At 42.1% G+C, this 21648-nt stretch overlaps 1 protein-coding gene across 4 annotated transcripts in view; it reads left to right on the forward strand.

Moving 5' to 3' along the window:
* Window positions 1-21648, forward strand: part of unc5db (unc-5 netrin receptor Db) — a 217520-nt gene that overhangs the window by 157982 nt on the left and 37890 nt on the right. For all 4 annotated transcript variants that reach the window (XM_029716559.1, XM_029716561.1, XM_029716560.1 and 1 more), the window contains 2 exons: window positions 16459-16602; window positions 17301-17404. In XM_029716559.1, the coding sequence (XP_029572419.1) occupies window positions 16459-16602; window positions 17301-17404 (248 nt within the window). The remainder of the gene's footprint in view (window positions 1-16458; window positions 16603-17300; window positions 17405-21648) is intronic.

Raw genomic sequence — 21648 nt, forward strand, 5'->3', positions numbered from 1 at the left:
TATTTGAAAATTTGCTCTGCCTTTAAGCTATATTCCAGAGAACAATTATTACTTTTTCTTAATCTTCTGCACTTAACCGCCTGCGATGTTACTTTGCCTAGGCTGTGAAACCAATGGGTTCTGTATCAGAAGGAGACCCAGGTGGATTTGCAATTAAAAGAGCCTGGCTGAGATTGTCCTCTTCTCACCTCACACCTGGCCAACTGGATAGCCGACTATCTTTATCACCATTAAAATCATAACCACCAGTGATAACAACATGCTCAGCGCTGCTTTGTCCTGCCCCGGTAATGGACAGACAAATTGTGTAGTGTTGGATTAGGCCAAGATAATCAGAGCAGAAGATATATGAAGAATTGGATGTTATTGATTAGTACATGGACCCTCAATGCCACCAGGAGCACCGTGATTATAACATCTCTTATTTACCAACCAGGCTGATGAATCTCAGCCACAGATAAGCAGTGCTCCAATGCCCTTGATTTAGCCAGACGGAGGCACAGGGAGGAGAGCTAGGAAGAGAGAATAGGAGAGCTATGAGGTGAGGAGAGGAGAGCAGGGACTGACTGTTGGCCACAGAGTGAAGTCAGCCAGCAAGGTGAAGTAATAAGTTGAGAATGTACTGTCACGAAGTGCTGCTCATGGAACGTTTCCTTTCAATTAACCTTCCTACCGTAAAGGAAAATGGACTTCTGTCCCAATTTGTCTATGTTTAAATGTCAATAAATGTCTATTTGAATATCGCTGTGGCAAATGAATCCAGACAGCCACCTACACCTCTGTCCAGGTATTTCTCTAAGCAGAGAGAATTAATTTCAGACCCCATGGAGTGCAGTGTGATGACTAGAGATGACTACAGACAGCTGTGCTGAGGCCTCTGGGATGAGGCGGGTCTTGTCTACCTGTCAGTAATAGATTTTTATAGGGTCAGCATGCCTATACATAATTGAACAGCGGAAGGATTACTGGAGAAATCAATGTCACAGTGGCCTCCGGTTTAAACCGACGGCTGCAAGTGATGACGTGTGGTTAGGTTTAAAATAATTGAATTGGCAAGCTCTGTTCATATACTATTTATACAAAAGTATGTGGACACCCCTTTAAATTAGTGGATTTGGCTATTTCAGCCACACCCGTTACTGACAGGTGTATAAAATCTCAAATTTCTGCTCTGCTAAAGCTTCCCCGGTCAACTGTAAGTTCTATTATTGTGAAGTGGAAACGTCTAGGGGGCAACAATGGCTCAGCCGCGAAGTGGTAGGCTACACAAGCTCACAGAACGCGACCGCTGACATGCGTAGCGTGTACAAATTATCTTTCCTAGTTTCAACACTCACTACAGAGTTCCAAAATGCCTGTGGAAGCAACGTCAGCACAAGAATGGTTCGTCGGGAGCTTCATGGAATGGGTTTCCATGGCCAAGCAGCCACACACAAGCCTAAGATCACCATGCGCAATGCCAATCGTTGGCTGGAGTGGTATAAAACTTGCCGTGGTATAAAAAGCGTCGGCTGGAGTGATATGAAACTCGAGTGGTATAAAAAATGCGTTCTCTGGAGTGATGAATCACTCTTCACCATCTGGCAGTCCGATAGACGAATCTGGATTTGACGGATGCCAGGAGAACGCTAGCTGCCCGAATGCTTAGAGCCAACTGTTAAGTTTGTTGGAGGAGGAATAATGGTCTGGAGCTGTTTTTCATGGTTCGGGCTAGGCCCCTTATTTCCAGTGAAGGGAAATCTTAACGTTACAGCATACAATGACATTCTAGACGAGTCTGTGCTTCCAACTTTGTGGCAACAGTTCAGGGAAGGATCTTTCCTGTATTAGCATGACAATGCCCCCGTGCACACAGAAATGATTTGTTGAGATCGGTGTGGAAGAACTTGACTGGCCTGCACAGAGCCCTGACCTCAACCCCATCAAACACCTTTAAGATGAATTGGAACACTGACGGCGAGCCAGGCCTAATCGCTCAACATCAGTGCTCGACCTCACTAATGCTCTTATTGCTGAATGGAAGCAAGTCCCCACAGCAATGTTCCAACATCTAGTGGAAAGCCTTCCCAGAAGAGTGGAGGCTGTTATAGCAGCAAAGGGGGGACAAACTCCATATTAATGCCCATGATTTTGGAATGAGTTGTTCGATGAGCAGGTGTCCACATACTTTTGGTCATGTAGTGTATTTACATGAGCCTTTTACTTAATTCTTGTGTGTATGGAACATTTCTGGGATCGTTTATTTCAGCTCATGAAACATGGGAACAAAAACTTTACATTGTGTCTATATTTTTGTTTAAGTATTGACTTAGGGGTGTGAATACCTATGTAAATGAGATATTTCTGTATTTAATTTTCAATAAATTAGCAAAACTGTCTAAAAATTATTGTGTATCGATGGGTGAGAAAAATGTATGCATTTAATGCGTTTTGAATTCAGGCTGTAACACAACAAAATATTGAATAAGTCAATGAATTCTTTCTGAAGGCACTGTATGTGAGAGGGAATCATAATACATTTGTTCCAGTGAGAAATTATTCATCATGGTTTGTTCCGAGAGAAGTATTTATGATGTTATGGATGGACTGCTCCTTTGATGCTGTTAAAGGCCTAGTGCAGTCAAAAACTATTTGCCAAGAGTGTGCAAAGGGTGGCTACTATGACGAATCTCAAATATAAAATATATTTTGATTTGTTTAACACTTTTTTTGGTTACTACATGTTTCCATATGTGTTATTTCATAGTTTATGTCTTCACTATTATTCTACAATGTAGAAAATAGTAAAAATAGAGAAAAACTCTTGACTTTTGACTGGTGCTATATATTTCCCCCTGAGGTTGGAATAATACTGTCAAATTGTGATGAAAATGCCCTTTTAGTGCAAGAGCTGTAATTTCAGCCTGTTTTGGTGGGATGGACTTTTGGCCTGCCTGGTGACAAGAAAGAGATTGCCAAACCTCTCTTCCAGTAAAAGCTAGTTTTCAGTTTTCCCCTTCCCACTCAGACCACTCCCAGACATTACTAGTTAAATTCTTGCTTGATAAATTGCTCTTTGCTAAGAAGCTATTTTTGGTTATTTTTGACCATTTTAATTGAAAACAATCACAGCTAGGGTACTTAATTGTTACCCATAAATGATTTGATATTGAGATAAAAATGGCTGGATTGGTCCTTTTAAGATCCATTCTTCCTGCTACCATCTTTTATGTGTTTTTAATTAAGCTAGTTAAAATCTCCTTTATCAGGGGTAAATAGTCGATGTGCCTTAGGGAATCACACACCAGTGGGCCCCATATAGACCCATATATTCCATAAGGACTCAATGCCCTTGGATTAAAGAAAAGTCACTGACCTTTCTTGTTGAGTCTGTGCATAGTGAATGTTATTGTTGGTGGGCAGTGAGCAGACAAAGCCGCTTGCTCTCTCCCACATAGATTGAAGGCACATGGAGAGTGGCAGGTCCAGACAGGCCTGGACACTATGGGGGAGAAGAGGCCTGAGAATAGTAGATGAATAACCTTGATGGTTACAAAGACAAACCCACACACAAACACACACAGCTGCACGCTTCCCTGGCCATGTTTTCTTTCCCTGTCCTCGTTCACTTGCCTTCATGGATCTTACTGAGACAACTGGGTTTGTGTAGGCCAGTGGTTCTCAAACTTTGACCCGCAAATGTAGCCTGTCATTACAGCCATAAACATTTCCAAAGGAAAGATACATAAATACACTGTGTTTTATACCTGCATTTTGAGCTAAAAGTTATTCATGTCAGCAGCCAATATCAACTAGGGATATCTTGTCACTTCTCTGTAGTCCAAAGCAAGATCATATGGCCTATCTGTATGCAGCGGCGGTTGCAGGGTTGGATGGAAAGCATGGCCTGTCTGTAGCTGTGATCGGTCCAGAGGGGTTCTGATCTATGAGGTAGCAGGGTGTGGTGTATACAGAGGAGGAGTCAGCTTTTAAGTTGCAAAAATCTAAATGATATATTACATTTTTCACAGCATGGCGTTTATCCTGTTCAATAAAGGGAAAATAAAACCTAGCTCGGTTTAGAGCACTTCACTTATTCATTAACTCAAGTCTTTCGTCAAACCCTAAATCAAGTAGTCTCTTTCGTGGCTCGGCTTGGCTTTAGCTTTCGGCTATGGGAATCAACTCACGCACTTTCTTTGTCTTTTGGTCCGTTCTTTGTCTTTCATGTCCTCTGCTTTCCTTTTCTGGTTTCTTTGTTCTATAGTTTTCATTGTGTCTTTGTTCTATAGAGTCTCCTAGGTTATTTGTTCTATAGTTCTCCTTGTTTCTTTGTTCTATAGTTCTCCTTGTTTCTTGGTTCTATAGTTCTCCTTGTTTCTTTGTTCTATAGTTCTCCTTGTTTCTTAGTTCTATAGTTCTCCTTGTTTCTTGGTTCTATAGTTCTCATTGTTTCTTGGTTCTATAGTTCTCATTGTTTCTTGGTTCTATAGTTCTCATTGTTTCTTGGTTCTATAGTGCTCCTTGTTTCTTGGTTCTATAGTGCTCCTTGTTTCTTGGTTCTATAGTGCTCCTTGTTTCTTGGTTCTATAGTGCTCCTTGTTTCTTGGTTCTATAGTGCTCCTTGTTTCTTGGTTCTATAGTGTACCTTGTTTCTTGGTTCTATAGTGCTCCTTGTTTCTTGGTTCTATAGTGCTCCTTGTTTCTTGGTTCTATAGTGCTCCTTGTTTCTTGGTTCTATAGTGCTCCTTGTTTCTTGGTTCTATAGTGCTCCTTGTTTCTTGGTTCTATAGTGCTCCTTGTTTCTTGGTTCTATAGTGCTCCTTGTTTCTTTGTCCATGCGTTCCTCTCCTCCTGCATCTCTATTGTTCTGTTTTTCCCCTTCTTAATTGCTCCCATTTCTTCACCTGCGCCGGTAATAAGAGGTGTGCTCGGCATAGCCGCGGAAAGTAGGGGTGCTAAAGTTTCTGCAGCACCCCCTGATAAATCATTAAAAAAAAATAGTAATCCCTTAAAATTTGTGAACTGGGCCTTTATTACTCCTGTATGAGTGGACCAAAATAGTTGTCAGCAGTGCAGGTAGCAAAAATTCCCTCAGAACTTTTTGGTTTTAAAGCACAGACTTTGGAGACACAAATGTAGTGCAATACCATAGGCCTATGTTGGTAACCAGATTGAATAGGCAAAGGTATAAATATAAAATACAAATAGTAGGTCTATATGTAGCCTATTAAAATATGCATGAAAAATGTGTTTATCTCATTCAGTTTCACACTCGCGACCCCTCCCAAAACCTTCTTGTGACCCCCGCAGTTTGAGAACCACTGGTGTAAGCAATAGCTCCACCAGCAACTAGTTTTACACCATATTTCTTTCACATAATATCCAGTCCTCAGATCAGTGAAAGAATGTAAATGAGAGCAGATGGAAGGGAGCATATTCCTGGAATGAGACCCAGGAGCTAAGAGTCCAGGACAGAGGAACACCATTAACATGTAACCTACAAACAGGCAGAAAACAGTAAATAGGCAGCAAACAGACCACAAACGGGCAGTAATCCTGCTGCAAAGAAGCAACAAACAGGCAGCAAACAGGCTGAAAACAGGCAGCAAACAGGCAGTGACACTACTTCCCCTCAGCAGTGACCTCAGTCTCACCTCACACTCAACTCTCCTATATCATGAGTGTTGGATTGCTTTTACCATTATGTAATGGGCACTAAAGCGAGGATTGATGTTATCTTTGCCCCAGGATTCCTGTGTGACACTGTTAATGGTGTTGTTAACTGAATGTGCCCAGACAATACAATACACCTCACACACATACCGTATCCTATACAGAATAGGCTCCTTAGGGGTGATATAACTTTATTCCATGCCAGACAGGACTGGGTGTATTGAGGCCTGTGTTATATTTGTACAATATATCCCTTTTGTTGGGTAGGTACTGAAACCATCACATTTCTATAGAGTGCACCTTGAGGTCTGTCATGGACTCAGATGGCTTAAGTCCACCTGACATCTGTCTGTGCCGGACACCTTCTTGACTCAGTCTTTCTCCTCTCAAACGTTCTCAGAGTGCATTTAATGGGCAGTTGGAGCACAACTAGAGTTTTGCATTGAGGTTTTGTGGCCACTAAAAAGTTAGCTTGCGCCAGGGTATTGGCAGAACAATTGCTGCAATGCAACAAGGCGCTGTGGCGTCTTCTAGCAATAGTTTGTCACTAAAACCTATACTGTGATTTTTTTTTTGTGCCCGCAACTATACTGAACGTGGGCTTGCCTATACATTAAGGCATTGTATAAACAAGTCAATTCATTCTAGTGTTTACATTTCTGAACCTAGTCAATAAAATTGACTTTAGGTTCAACCCAGGACATCCTTGAGCAAACACTGCTTTCCAGCAAACAAAACAAACATAGCAGTGAAGTCACGAATTCTGAAGAATAATAAAAACCCTTTTTCCATCGCCCACTGAAACAGTATGACATCGCTTCCCTTATCTAGCCACAGATGGAGATGAAACTCAACTTGAAAACTTCTGTTCCAATATTTCCTGTACGAGTGGTTGCATTTGCAATTAGGTAAAATATTTCCCCCACAACTATTGTAGCGTAATGCCCTTTTATAGGCTCACTTGCTAATTCTCTCTGCTTATAATGCAATGGATCCAAATAAGCTATTAATGGTCTGTGTTTCTTTTGTCAGACTTTTGATTTCATTTTAGCAAGCTTTACATTGGATATGATTTTGTTGTTAAGAGGTAAAGAGGAGAGTTGGCTCTGTCAGTGATGTTGGCCTCTAATTCCAGAGTTAAACAGTGGGCATTGGGCCTAATGGATGTGGCAGGCAATAGCCTTATCTGGATAGAGCAGCCTATCTCTCTACAGGGAGGAATAAAAATGGTGCATTATAAAATATCATGTTTCCAAATGCAGGAAATTATTATTTAATTCTAGCAAGCTTAAAGCTTGAATCGTGTGTATGTGTGCACACCTGCGTGCAAGCTCGTGTCTGTGTGGGTGGTTAGAGTGTAGGTGGGAGGGTAGGTGGGAAGAGGCTGTCTGATTTTGTAACAGATTTTCTGTATTAATGCATTAAGTGGCCCGTCATTGTTTTAGATATAGGCCTATTTCTAAACAGTGCTTGCCTTGTGCGATCATTCTTTATTTCTACCCAAAGGTAGTGACATTAATGTGCTAATGTTGTTTCTCTCCTCGACTGAGCGGTAAGGGTTACATCCTCAATTGTGCTCAAAGTGTTTACATTTACCGTGGCTGCCTTAGTAGCCTGGGATACACACGTGCGCACCCACATATACAACCTCAACTGCAACAAGTTAGAACTCCTTAATGGGTAGACATTGTTTGATAGTTTAAATTATTGTGGTAAGATCGGGTCAAATACGTCGCCCTGCTTCTCCTCTCATTTATCTGTGGTTAAAACGTCTCGATTTCTACACACGGTACATATGCCAAACCCTCCAGTGCCTCCCCTGTGAATAACTTTAGCAGGAAGCAGAAAAACGGGTGTTGCCAGAGGCCAGTCATGGTTCTCTTAGAGGGTTGGATGATGTGTTAAGAGGGAATGAGGAGGCTTGGTGGAGACATCAACATGCGCACTGTGCAGGTGTTGGAGCAATGGTTAGAGCACTCCATGGGGAACTTCTGACTTTGTAATACCAACGTACTTACAGTGGACTCTGGAAGTGAAGTGTAGCTCCATGAAATGGCTCAGTGAAAAGGCTTATATTGCAACCCAATATAAGGAATAGGGTGCCATTTGGGATTTTGCCTTATTTGATAATCCCTAGCAGGAAGATGTAGCATCCGTTGGTTGGTTAATAGATCAAAAGTGGGATCCAGCCTCTTCTTATGCTCTTACTCCTGTCCAACTCACAACATAAGCTGAGCCATGGCAAGACAACAGAGCAAATCCATAGGAAGAACAGATTAGCCTTGCTTTGTCCCCTCCAACTAGGCTCACACCACCCTAACCTCCCTTCCTATTTCATGTTTTTCAGGCCAATAGCCATGGCTTAAGTCTTTCTTTTTATAATTCTGCCTTTTGGATCGCTTTGTCACTTGTAAAACCACTTAGATTTAAAAAAAAGAAAGAAAAGTTGGGTGTAAGAAATCAAGAGGGTTTAGTTTAATAAGTCCTGTCAACGGTGCGCTGCCTTGTAAACAAAAGGGGTGACATGACAAAGTGCCAAAGCTCGGGTCTGTCTCTCAGGCACACCACCTGTCGTGGACGGTTAGTCCTCAAGGAAATGTGCCTCTCCGACGCTGGAGATATTGGGACCTGCTAACTCTCATTAGCATATTACTCAGTGATTCTTTTTTTGGGGGGGGGGGGTCTGTGACGTCATTAGTGATGACTTTCTCTGCTATCTCTTCACCCCATACTCTGTCAATTTCCATATCTTTGCAAGGGAGTTATGAATTATGTTTGTGTCTCACTACACATTGTGACTGGTGCTGGCTGGCTGTAGTAGTGATTGGAGAACTTTCAAAGAATCTAGTTGTCCATTAAGGATATAATCATGTCTACAGAGATGCGTAGGCTGTGTAGAGCCCTTAACAGGTGGCTGAGGTTGTTTTTTAGCATCATTGATACACTAGTCTTTCTTCAGAGCCATAATGTAGAGCGTATTCATAATTGTGGCGATGAATGTGTATCTTGAGTACTTTTCTGTATCTCACCCATAAGCAACAGCATTAGTTAGGGCCCTATAAAATCTGTGATCTGGGAAATGCGGATGAAATCCAGATATTAAAACGGAATTCAACAATATAAAAAAATGTATTGAAATTAGTAGCAATCAACTAAATGTATTGAGCTTATTAGATGTTTATTTTATTTGCCCAAAATGATAAGACATGAACAAAATGCATAAGTGATTGTATATTCCTTTGAGGCAACGGCTCAGGACAAACAGACCCCTCACAAGTCCTCAACTGGCAGCTTCATTAAATAGTACCCGCAAAACACCAGTCTCAACATCAACAGTGAAGAGGCGACTCTGGGATGCTGGCCTTCTAGGCAGAGTTCCTCTGTACAGTGTTTGTGTTCTTTTGCCCATCTTAATCTTTTATTTTTATTGGCCAGTCTGAGATATGGCTTTTTCTTTGCAACTCTGCCTAGAAGGCCAGCATCACACATCTGTTTCTAAAACTATACACTCTAATGTAGTTATCCTTTTGCTCAGTTGTGCACTGGGGCCTCCCACTCCTCTTTCTATTCTGGTTAGAGCCAGTTTGCGCTGTTCTGTGAAGGGAGTTGTACACAAAGTTGTACCAGATCTTCAGTTTCTTGGCAATTTCTCGCATGGAATAGCCTTCATTTCTCAGAACTAGAATAGACTGACGAGTTTCAGAATATATTTTTTTTGTTTTTGGCCATTTTGAGTCTGTATTTGAACCCACAAATGCTGATACTCCAGATACTCAACTAGTCTAAAGAAGGCCAGTTTTATTGCTTCTTTAATCAGAACAACATTTTTCAGCTATGCTAACATAATTGCAAAAGGGTTTTCTTATGATCAATTAGCCTTTTAAAATGCTAAACTTGGATTAGCTAATGCTGATAATGGGCCTCTGTACGCCTATGTAGATATTCCATAAAAAAATCTGACATTTCTAGCTACAATAGTCATTTACAACATTAACAATGTCTACACTGTATTTCTGATAAATTTGATGTTATTTGAATGGACACAAAATGTGATTTTCTTTCAAAAACAAGGACATTTCTAAGTGACTGAAAACTTTTGAACGGTAATGTATATCAAATCAGTTCTCTAGGTTGAATTATTATGTGATTAAACTGATCATGTAAACATTAGTTAAGTAGGAAGTCGGGGCACCACGGAAAATGTTGAGATGACAAAGTTATAATTTTCCGAATATAGCTCTTCAGATATTTTAATATCTAATCAATTGGTTTTCTATTAAGGAATTATTACCTCGTCAGTACTCATTACTGAATATCGCAAACCCTTGGATATCTGCACGGACCCTAGTTTCCATAATGAAGCAGCAATATACAAATTGGCTAAATTATTTATTTACTAACTAACAAATCACATAACAAACAAACAGTAGATATTGGTTACTAACAATGATAGAAAAGTGGGGTATGCCGATAAGACGGCTTGGTAGACAAAAGAAAGGGGTGGGGACTGAGAAAGAGCGGGAAAGACAAAATTGATTCACTACACACAGTCTATAATTATATTCATTGATATGCTAATCCTTTGCACATGAACGTCCGCTCATTCGAGAATAATTGCAATGTATATATTTACGACCCATGTTGTTGTCTTCTCTGTTGGAATCCTCAATCGTCCTGTAGAGTTCATCAGACTGGTTAACTTTCCCAGAATTCACAATGTATTTTGTGGTTGTAGGTGGTTAGAATGGTTACTTCAGAGTACCATTCAAAAATGTTCTCATAGAATAGATGCTTCAGCAGTTTTCGGTATTCTCGTTCTAGACTTATGTAATTTCTAGCTGCAGACTAGTAATTATACGTCCAAGATTTGCTCTTATTCTGTAGTGATCTATAGTCTCAGAGTTTAACCATTTCCAGCTGTGTAGCCAAAACTACAGCTGTATGGTCTCCGTGGCCTATAGAATTGTAGCCATTCCAACTTGGGGACTCTGTCCCGGCGTTCCCTGACTTAATGTATATTTCGTAGGAAGTGGGTTTTATCCTCTGTTGAAGAAGGTGCGATTCTATGATGCCTAATGTGATGTCTTGGCTCACGGGGGTGTGGCCACTGACTAGTTAATCTTTATAGGAAAATCCATAATCTCATTTAGAAGGTTAACATCACATTACATATTTTCACAAATAGTTTCATGTTTAATTACATATGTTTCACAATATTTAGATGTAAACCTGACAGCTGGGAAATGTACACTTTAAGAGATACAGTTATGTGTGTTTCCTGTGCTTCATGAGATCAGCAAATGAAACACACTTGTCATGACTCCCCCTTAAGTGTCCACGGACCATTCCCACATTCTCAAAAGTAGAAATATTGTTTAATTCTCCCATTTTGGGGATTAGGAGTTTTGAACTAAGATAAGCACTTTGTTCTGGTAGACTCTCTCTCAATACTGAATGGCAGTTTCTACCAGGTATTTATGACCTGTCATAAAACTGTGGAGAGAGAGAGGAGGGGGGGATATGATCCTCCCCCCAGGACACGTCATGACAAGTGTGATTTTGAGGCTAAAAACAGGGACAAATCTGAAACCTGTAAAAACAAAACGGAGAAAACAGAATTTTAAATAAATAAATAAATGGAATTAAGCAACAAATTCAACCGATTCTATAGGGCCCTTATTAATCCATCCATCTATTTAAAAATATGTTTTATTTATTTAACCTTTATATAACTAGGCAAGTCAATTAAGAACAAATTCTTATTTACAATGACGGTCTACCAAAAGGCAAAAGGCCTCCTGTGGGGACGGGGGCTAGGATTAAAAATACAAAATAAAATTTAAAAATAGGACTAAACACACATCACGACAAGAGAGACACCACAACACTACATAAAGAGAGACCTAAGACAACAACAACAGCATGGCAGCAACACATGACAACACAGCATGGTAGCAACACAACATGACAACAACATGGTAGCAACACAACATGGTAGGAGCACAAAACATGATACAACCATTATTGGGCACAGACAACAGCACAAAGGGAAAGAAGGTAGAGGCAACAATACATTGCGTGAAGCAGCCACAACTGTCAGTAAGAGTGTCCATGAAGATAAATGGAGATAAAACTGTCCAATTTGCGTGTTTGTTGCAGCTTGTTCCAGTCACTAGCTGCAGCAAACTGAAAAGAGGAGCGACTCAGGGATGTGTGTGCTTTGAGGACCTTTAACAGAATGTGACTTGCAGGATGGGTGTTGTATGTGGAGGATGAGGGCTGCAGTAGATATCTCAGATAGGGGGGAGTGAGGCCTAAGAGGGTTTTATTAATAAGCATCAACGGGTGGGTCTTGTGGTGGGTATACAGAGATGACCAGTTTAGAGAGGAGTATAGACTGCAGTGATGTGTCCTATAAGGAGCATTGGTGGCAAATCTGATGGCCGAATGATAAAGAACATCTAGCCGCTCGAGAGCACCCTTACCTGCCGAAAGTGGAATGATTACGATAGAGGAAACCAAGTCTATATTTAACCTTAGCCTACAGCTTTGATATGTGCTGAGAGAAGGACAGTGTACCGTCTAGCCATACTCCCAAGTACTTGTATGAGGTGACTACCTCAAGCTCTAAACCCTCAGAGGTAGTAATCACACCTGTGGGGAGAGGGGCATTCTTCTTACCAAACCACATGGCCTTTGTTTTGGAGGTGTTCAGAACAAGGTTAAGGGCAGAGAAAGCTTGTTGGACTCTAAGAAAGCTTTGTTGTGGAGTGTTCAACACAATATCTAGGGAGGGGCCAGCTGAGTATAAGACGGTATCATCTGCATATAAATGGATGAGAGAGCTTCCTACTGCCTGAGCTATGTTGTTGATGTACATTGAGAAAGGCGTGGGGCATAGGATCGAGCCTTGGGTTACTCCCTTGGTGACAGGCAGTGGCTGAGACAGCAGATGTTCTGTCATTTTACACTGCACTCTTTGAGAGAGGTAGTTAGCAAACCAGGCCAAAGACCACACAGAGACGCCAATACTCCTTAGCCGGCCCACAAGAAGGGAATGGTCTACCTTATCAAAAGCTTTGACCAAGTCAATAAAAATAGCACCACAACATTGCTTAGAATCAAGGGCAATGGTGACATCATTGAGGACATTTAAGGTTGCAGTGACACATCCATAACCTGAGCGGAAACCAGATTGCATACCAGAGAGAATACTATAGATATCAAGAAAGCCAATCAGTTGATTATTGACAAGTTTGTCCACCACTTTTGATAAACAGGGCAACATAGAAATAGGCCTATTACAGTTAGGATCAGCTTGATCTCTCCCTTTAAATAAAATATGCACCGTGGCTGCCCTCCAAGCAATGGGAACCTCCTCAGAGAGGAGAGACAGGTTAGAAAGGTCAGAGATAGGCTTGGCGATGACAGGGGCAGCAACCTTAAAGAAGAAAGGGTCTAAACCATCTGACCCAGATGTTTTTCTGGGGGTCAAGTTTATGGAGCTCCTTTAGCACCTCAGACTTAGTGACCGCCTGCAGGGCGAAACTTTGTAGAGGGGCAGGGGAAAAAGAGGGAGGAGAATCAGGGCTAGTTACATTAGACGGGGTGGGAGATGAGGAAATGTTGGACAGGCAAGGAGGCATTGCTGAGTCAAAAAGGAATCCTGACTAAATTAGGTACGACCATGTGCTCCTTGTCAGTAACAATGACATCATCAACATTAAGGGACATGGGCAGCTGTGAGGAGGAGGGTTTATTCTCCAGGTCTTTAACTGTTTTCCAGAACTTCTTGGGGTTAGACCCACAGAGAGAGAACTGCTCCTTAAAGTAACTAACCTTGGCCTTCCGGATAGCCTGAGTGCACTTATTTCTCATTTGCCTGAACGAGAGCCAGTCAGCCTGAGTATTCGTGTGGCGAGCTTTTCGCCAAATGGAATTCTTGAGGTGGAGTATCTCTGCAAGATCACGGTCGAATGAGGGGCTGAACCTGTTTTTAATTCTCATTTTCTTTATGGGGTTGTTTGTTTACAATACCAATGAAAATATCAAAAAAGAAGGTCCAAGCGTCTTCGACAGCTGATTCTATACCAAATTAGGCCAGGTCATGAAGGAAGGCTTGCTCATGAAAGTTTTTTAGCAAGCGGCTATGACAAAAAGTGGAAAGAATATAGCATCACAACAAACCTGCCAAGAGAGGGTCGCCCACCAAAACTAATGGACCAGGAAAGGAGGGCATTAATCAGAGAGGCAACAAAGAGACCAAAGATCACCCTGAAGGAACTGCAAAGCTCCACAGCAGAGATTGGAGTATCTGTCCATAGGACCACTTTAAGCAGTACACTCCACAGAGTTGGGCTTCACGGAAGAGTGGTCAGAAAAAAATCCTTTGCTTAAAGAAAACAATAACCAAACACGTTTGGTGTTCGCCAAAAGGCATGTGGGAGACTCCCCAAACATATGAAAGAAGGTACTCTGGTCAGATGAGACTAAAATTGAGCTTTTTGGCCATCAAGGAAAACGTTATGTCTGGCACAAACCCAACACCTCACATCACCCCGAGAACACCATCCCGTTTTTCATAGGCAGAGACTGGGAAACTGGTCAGAATTGAAGGAATGATGGATGGCGCTAAATGCAGGGAAATTCTTGAAATTTTTGAAACCTGTTTCAGTCTTCCAAAGATTCGAGACTGGGACGAAGGTTCACCTTCCAGCAGGACAATGCCCCTAAGCATACTGCTAAAGCAACACTCGAATGGTTTAAGGGGAAAGATTTAAATGTCTTGTAATGGCCTAGTCAAAGCCCAGACCTCAATCCAATTGAGAATCTGTGGTATGACTTAAAGGTTGCTGCAAAAGGTGGCTCTTTTCAGTTCTTTTTGTCTTATTTCTTGTTTGTTTCACAATAAAAATATTTTGCATCTTCAAAGTGGTAGGCATGTTGTGTAAATCAAATGATACAACCCCCCAACATCCATTTTAATTTCAGGTTGTAAGGCAACAAAATAAGAAAAATGCCAAGGGGGTGAATACTTTCGTAAGTCACTGTAGCATAAAGCTCAATAAAAAATGATAACGACTTGGGGCTAGCCATTGTAAGTTCAGAGTCACTCACCTCAACAGTGCGTGTGTGCTGGAGGCAAGCGAAAGCTCGGGAGTGTGGGGGGGGTACCTGTACCAGACAGGGGGAGACAGGCCAGGGCAGACGGCGAACAGATCGCCAGGTGGAATCCAAGCAGCAGTGCAGCAGGCAACAGGAGTAGGTGTCACACCCACTTGGGAGAAGCTTTTTTCTGGAGGCAGATTCCTTGTAGAAAATGCCAGGGGATGGTCTCTGAACAGCAGGAGGGGCTTCAAAGGCCTCCAGTTCCAGGTTGGATGGTGTTTTCAGCTTTCTGTTTGTTTGCCAGAGCATTTGCTGTATAGCTTGGAAATAGGAATTTTTGGTAGTTGAAATCCTTCCCGGTAATTTTGTCCAAAATCAGGTTGTAGGTTTGGAGTTTTGATTTGGAGTGAAGGTTATGTTGTGGAGGGTAGTATGCTGTATATGTCCTTGCCGAAAAATATAAGTTTATCTTAATCTATCTTTTTGTAAAAACATGCTGAAAAATGCGAGCTCACATGCAGCTGTCTCTCTCTCGCTCTCTCTCTCACATTAATATCCATGTTAATATCCACATTAATATCCATGTTCCCTGCAGTTATTTAGTGTGGAGTTGAATTGTTATTTATTCAAAACGCTGATATGCTGTGCAGTAAATGTGCTGCTATGACTCGATGAGCATGTCAGATTAGGCTGCATTTATCATTTATTGTTGTGTGCAGGAGAGGAGAGCGGGGTGGGGGGGTGTTAAGAGACTCAGTCTGTGTCCCAAATTGCACCATATTCCCTATATAGTGCACTACTTTTGACCAGAGTAGTGCACTATATAGGGAATAGGGTACCATTTTCTGTCATAAACCCCCCCCACATTGCATCTTTTCTTTAATCCTGTATTTGGGAAGCCTGCAGGCTATCGAGGCTCTGAAAAGGAGGAAAGAAAAACACACATGACAGATCCCTAAGCCCATGACTCAGATACAAAATGGAAGCCTTTAACAATTCTAAACTATGTGACAGGTCTGCATAGATTTCAGTTGGCGAGTTTTGCGCTGCGCCGCTAAGAGGATTTCAGAATAGGGAGAGTCCATTTGTACAGACACACTTTAATGTGCTCGTTCTAAAAATGTGCTGCGTTTGCATTGTGCTAGCTGTGCTTGTGTCACTATGGCATATGTACTATTATTGTGTCATGGTTACTGTACATACTAGAGTATTCTTTTGAAGCAGGTCTGATGTTAAGCTTGTTAGTGGGGATTATGTCGCTCTAGGCAACTATTTTTCTTGTTCGCAGTATTTTGCATCACACACAACAGAATCCTAAGAGAGGCCTGGGGGACAGCCTATTTCATCTGTGATGCATTTTCAATACCCAGCATAGAGTAAAGGGAGAACAGAATAACATTAGACACACTGATTGGAGCAGTGTGTCAGGCCACCATAAAAACCAAATGTATTTTTAAAATTGTATTTTGGGAAACCATTGATCACTACTACCAGACAGACTTTCTAAATATTTGATCAGATCCCACCCCCCTCCCCTTTAAATATGTTGTTCGGATCTCTCAACTATGGTTAGCACATTCCAAAGACTGAGCACTAGAGGTCCTGTAAATGTTCCTGGTACATTGCTGCTATCTCTAAATAACACCTGATCTAACCAGTAAGATCACTTACTGGCTGTTTCTTTCCACTATGCAGGTCTGAAGGTGCGTGAGGTGCTGATCAACGTGTCCCGTCAGCAGGTGGAGGACTTCCACGGCCCAGAGGACTACTGGTGTCTGTGTGTGGCCTGGAGCCACCTGGGCACCTCCAAGAGCCGCAAGGCCACTGTACACATCGCATGTGAGTAGCCTACATAACAATGCACATTTTAGTTTTGGAGCTAGCACTAACATACTTGATTCAACTAATCAACAAGCCTTTAGTTTAATCAGGTATGTTAGTGCTAGAGCACAGAACCAGGCTATTAGAATTAGAATGAGTAGAACGGAAGTTTCCATTCAGGTCAATTATGCCATCATGGGTGGACTGGTGGCCATTTTGAGTGTTGCCATGAGGTTGCCAGTAAACTTGCCATGGTTAGAGGTTCCATCACAATCCTACTCATTATATGTATATGGTAATACCACAGTCTCACATTACGGTGAATGGACAAAACTGCATTGCAGGAGTAAATAGATTAAAGCGGAGTGCAACATAGAGAAAAAATGATGTCCATGGCATATACTGTAAAGCTTCATGGGCATATTATACAGTATATGTACTCATCAGCCAGTGCAGTCTATCCTCCAAATGACCTTGGGAACCTGCAGGCAGATGAAGGAAGGAAGGAAGGAAGGAAATAAGGAAGGAAGGAAGACGAGCTCCTGATCCATCCATCCTCCCAGCCCGTTTCTCACTCGCAAGGTTGATACTGTGTCCAAACCAAGGGCAGGGCAAGGCAGGGAGAGTGGCAGTGGCAAGTGGTGTTAGTGATGGGGAGATTGAGGGCAGGCTGGACATTGCACGGACTGACAGCAGGTTGTTCTCTCCCCACACAGACTTGAGGAAGAACTTTGAGCAGGACCCCCAGGGGAAGGAAGTGCCAATCAAAGGGATGATCGTGCTGCATTGCCGCCCCCCAGAGGGAGTGCCCACGGCAGAGGTAAGACCCCAGCTTCCCAGTCCTTAACACTTAACACCCCTCCAAAAAGATGAGAGCCTCTCTGTGCAGGGGAACAGCTTACCTCACACTCCAGGCTGTTGAAATACTCTAGATTTGAGAATTTCAACTCTTCGCAGCAAGGGGAAACTGTCTGCTTTGAAAATATATTTATTCCCAACTGTGTAATGTGAGCGGTAGGCATACACTACACACTGTGATTTGTAATAGTGTTGTTGTTGGATGCACCTATCTTTTGTTGATGTTAATTGCTGAAAAAGAACATTACTCCAATTTTAATAATTGTAATGGTTCTAGTTTCTTACAGTATATGCAATGGGTGCATGGCCCATGAGCACTATGCACATGTTTATATAGATTGGTGTCTATTAATTGAGTAGTATTTACATAACTGGTCAGTTGGTCAATCAGATTTCAACCAAAAAACAGATAAGGTGTATTTTTTTTACGACGCTGAAAAGAACCCCAGGCTGTAGTGACGCCACAACACTACGATGCAGTACCTTAGACCGCTGCGCCACTCGGGAGCCCACACCTTAATGTGAGATGAAACACATTGAACTGACTCAGAAATGGGAACCCAGGCTATGACACAAATAAATACTGAAAAATTGCAGGGCTCCCCTATTCCCTATATAGTGTACTACTTTTGACCAGGGCCCATGATGTATTATATAGGGAATAGGGTACCATTTGGGACGCACTCGCACAGGTTGAGTGTTTCAAATGTAATTGGACACAAATGGGGGAAAAAACACATTGGAAACACATTGGATTAAAAAAAAAGAAAAGCACACTGGCGGGCTGCTGTGCGAGTATTTGTACAACATGCTATTTTCATTACTGCTTTTGATTTAATTTAGCCAATTTAAGTGAAACTGTAGAAAAGGAACTAAAGCTTGTTAAACTCAGTGTTATTCCATTGTGGAAAACAAAATGGATATTACATTCCACATGTAATTGCCTTCCTTCCATGTTAGTTTCTCCCACAATACACAAACTTTACTGTTCACATCAATCAAAGGGAGTCATTGTAAATGGGTGATGCTATTGATTTACTGTAATTCATTTCAGTGATTTTCTACTTTTTGGGCGTAGAAATAATTCAATGTTAGCCACCTTGATGGGGAGTATTTATGTACTCTGTTGAATTCATGTTTTGGGAAAGGTATTCTACACTTAACTATATTATATTATACTTAGCTATATAAGTTAGCATATAGCAGCACCCCCACACATTCAGCCTTATGTGCCCTCATGCTTCTAATTCCCTAGCCCTGCTCCCTCTGTTATTTCCTCACAGTTCCTCCAAGCAGGGCCGGATCTAGCCTTTTGTGGGGCCCTAAGAGAGATTTCGGTCGGGGCCCCCTAGCAGTTGGTTGCCCTAAGCGCCTACTTATGTCGCTTCTGCCTGGAGCTGGCCCTGCATCCAAGACAGCAAATGATGAGCTTCATTATTAAGCCAAGCAATTACATTCCTAAGCTTGGTCAGGCAGTGTAGTGAAGAGCTCTCCCTGCTCCCTCTATTTATTTCCTTAAGATAAGACAGATCTAGGTGGAATAGGAATGTGCTGGAGCCACATTGCTCAGGGGAGGAGAGGTAGCATTTGGGACGCAATATGGAGGCGGGCCAGCTACACAACCCCACTTTGTGTTCCCTTATCTTTTTTGATTAACCTCCTGACTGGCGACCACAGCAGCGGTGGCGATAGCTCCGTCACAGCCCTCCCCTGTCTGCATGTATGTCAGGTTCACACAGACATGAACACACAGAGGCAAGTTCAAAGCCTTTGATTTGGCTCAGTCTGTGTGTGCGTGCTCGTGTGTAAACTTCTGGGTGGATTACTAGCACATTTGGCGGTGGCATCCAACACAGTGTTCAGTAAGCCCCCATGTTATCTTCCTGTCCCTGGGGCTTGTCTTTCAGAGTTGTTTAATCCATGTAATTGTCTTGATCAGATATCCAACAATTAAAAAAGTTACCCCACCCACACTGTCACAGGCTACGCCACTGGCATCTATAGACCTTCTATGGCTCCTCAGCACTGTTGGCTGAAGGGGAGCACTACGAACTCTGTTTGTGTCCCAAATGGCACCCTATTTCCTAGTGATGGGGGGGAAAAAATTGATACAGTTACATATCGGGATATTATTGTTGACGATATATTGTATCGTTTTGACAATATCGCAATATTATTTTTACGGTAGTTGGCTATACTTGCACCTTAACTCATTCATAGCTTGTTCTCCATGTTCTTTTTAAATACAGAGCCAATTTGTTTTCAGCACTTTTTAAACTTTATTTCTTAGCCATATAGTGAACATTGAATCGTAATAAAATCACAGTATGGAATTGCAATACATATAGAATCATGAGAATCGCAATATATATCGTATCGGCACCTAAGTACCGTGATAATATAATTTTGTGAGGTCCCTGGCAATTCCAGCCCTACTATTTCCTACTGTTTGACTACTAATGTAGTGCATTTCTTTTAACTAGGGCCCATAGGGCTCTGGACAAAAGCAGTTCACTATATAGGAAATACGGTGCCATTTGGACACACCCTGTGAAATCCTCAGAGAATCAGCCATGACACGATGACTCAGCATTTCTATGCTCTTACCTGTTTAAAAACTTTAGTGTGTCACCTTGCAACTACAGTAAGTGCACAGGAGAGTAGGGAAGGGAGAAAGACCCAGTCGTACAGTAGTGTCACCCAGAAAAGAAAAGCTGCACACTCTCAGAGCCAATGCAATACATTTATCAACACTTCCACAGCTATGCTGCTGAGTGTCACCCACCCATATGTCTCTAAAGGTGTCTGCATGCTAGGTTCGGATTGCTCCTAACGTCTGTGCCTCGCATACTCCCTATAAAGGCTGCTTGAAAAATGAGAAAAAAATTGCAATAGTCCTGTTTGTCCCTGTTGAGACGCCGTAACCAGTATACACTTCCTCAAAATAGTCTGAATTAATATAAGATGGGTCAAGAAATTTGTAAGGAATTTATCATTTTTGGTGCACTATTTCTCAATTGAAAAAATGTGCATGAAAATGAGTCATCTCTCGTTGAACGACAACAAACTTCATTGAATAATCTTTACTGTTGACCAATCACCGACGAAGCAGCGTAGACTTCGGCTACCAAAATGTGGCTTGCCTCAATAAAAAAATGTGGCGCACGAACAGCAGAAAAAAACCTTGCCGAAAATGAAAACAACGTCAGAAATTCTTGTCATAATATACACAAACTGTTTCGGATTGGAAGCATGAGGAAGCCTTACTTGTCACCCACCCAGGTCTCTGATTGTATCTACACTATATATACAAAAGTATGTGTACACCCCTTCAAATTAGTGGATTTGGCTATTTCAGCCACATCCGTTGCTGACAGGTGTTTAAAATTGAGCACACCACCATGCAATCTCCATAGACAAACATTCAAATCAAAAATCAAATCAAATGTATTTATATAGCCCTTCTTACATCAGCTGATATATCAAAGTGCTGTACAGAAACCCAGCCTAAAACCCCAAACAGCAAGCAATGCAGGTGTAGAAGCACGGTGGCTAGGAAAAACTCCCTAGAAAGGCCAAAACCTAGGAAGAAACCTAGAGAGGAACCAGGCTATGAGGGGTGGCCAGTCCTCTTCTGGCTGTGCCGGGTGGAGATTATAACAGAACATGGCCAAGATGTTCAAATGTTCATAGATGACCAGCATGGTCAAATAATAGTAATCACAGTGAACAGATCAGGGTTCCATAGCCGCAGGCAGAACAGTTGAAACTGGAGCAGCAGCACGGCCAGGTGGACTGGGGACAACAAGGAGTCATCATGCCAGGTAGTCCTGAGGCATGGTCCTAGGGCTCAGGTCCTCCGAGAGAGAGAAAGAAGGAAAGAGAGAATTAGAGAGAGCACACTTAAATTCACACAGGACACCGGATAAGACAGGAGAAATACTCCAGATATATCAGACTGACCCTAGCCCCCCGACACATAAACTACTGCAGCATAAATACTGGAGGCTGAGACAGGAGGGGTCAGGAGAGACTGTGGCCCCATCCGATGATACCCCCGGACAGGGCCAAACAGGCAGGATATAACCCCACCCACTTTGCCAAAGCACAGCCCCCACACCACTAGAGGGATATCTTCAAACACCAACTTACCATCCTGAGACAAGGCTGAGTATAGCCACAAAGATCTCCGCCACGGCACAACCC

The sequence above is a fragment of the Salmo trutta genome, chromosome 27 (genome assembly GCF_901001165.1).
Source record: "Salmo trutta chromosome 27, fSalTru1.1, whole genome shotgun sequence".
Lineage (NCBI taxonomy): Eukaryota > Metazoa > Chordata > Actinopteri > Salmoniformes > Salmonidae > Salmo > Salmo trutta.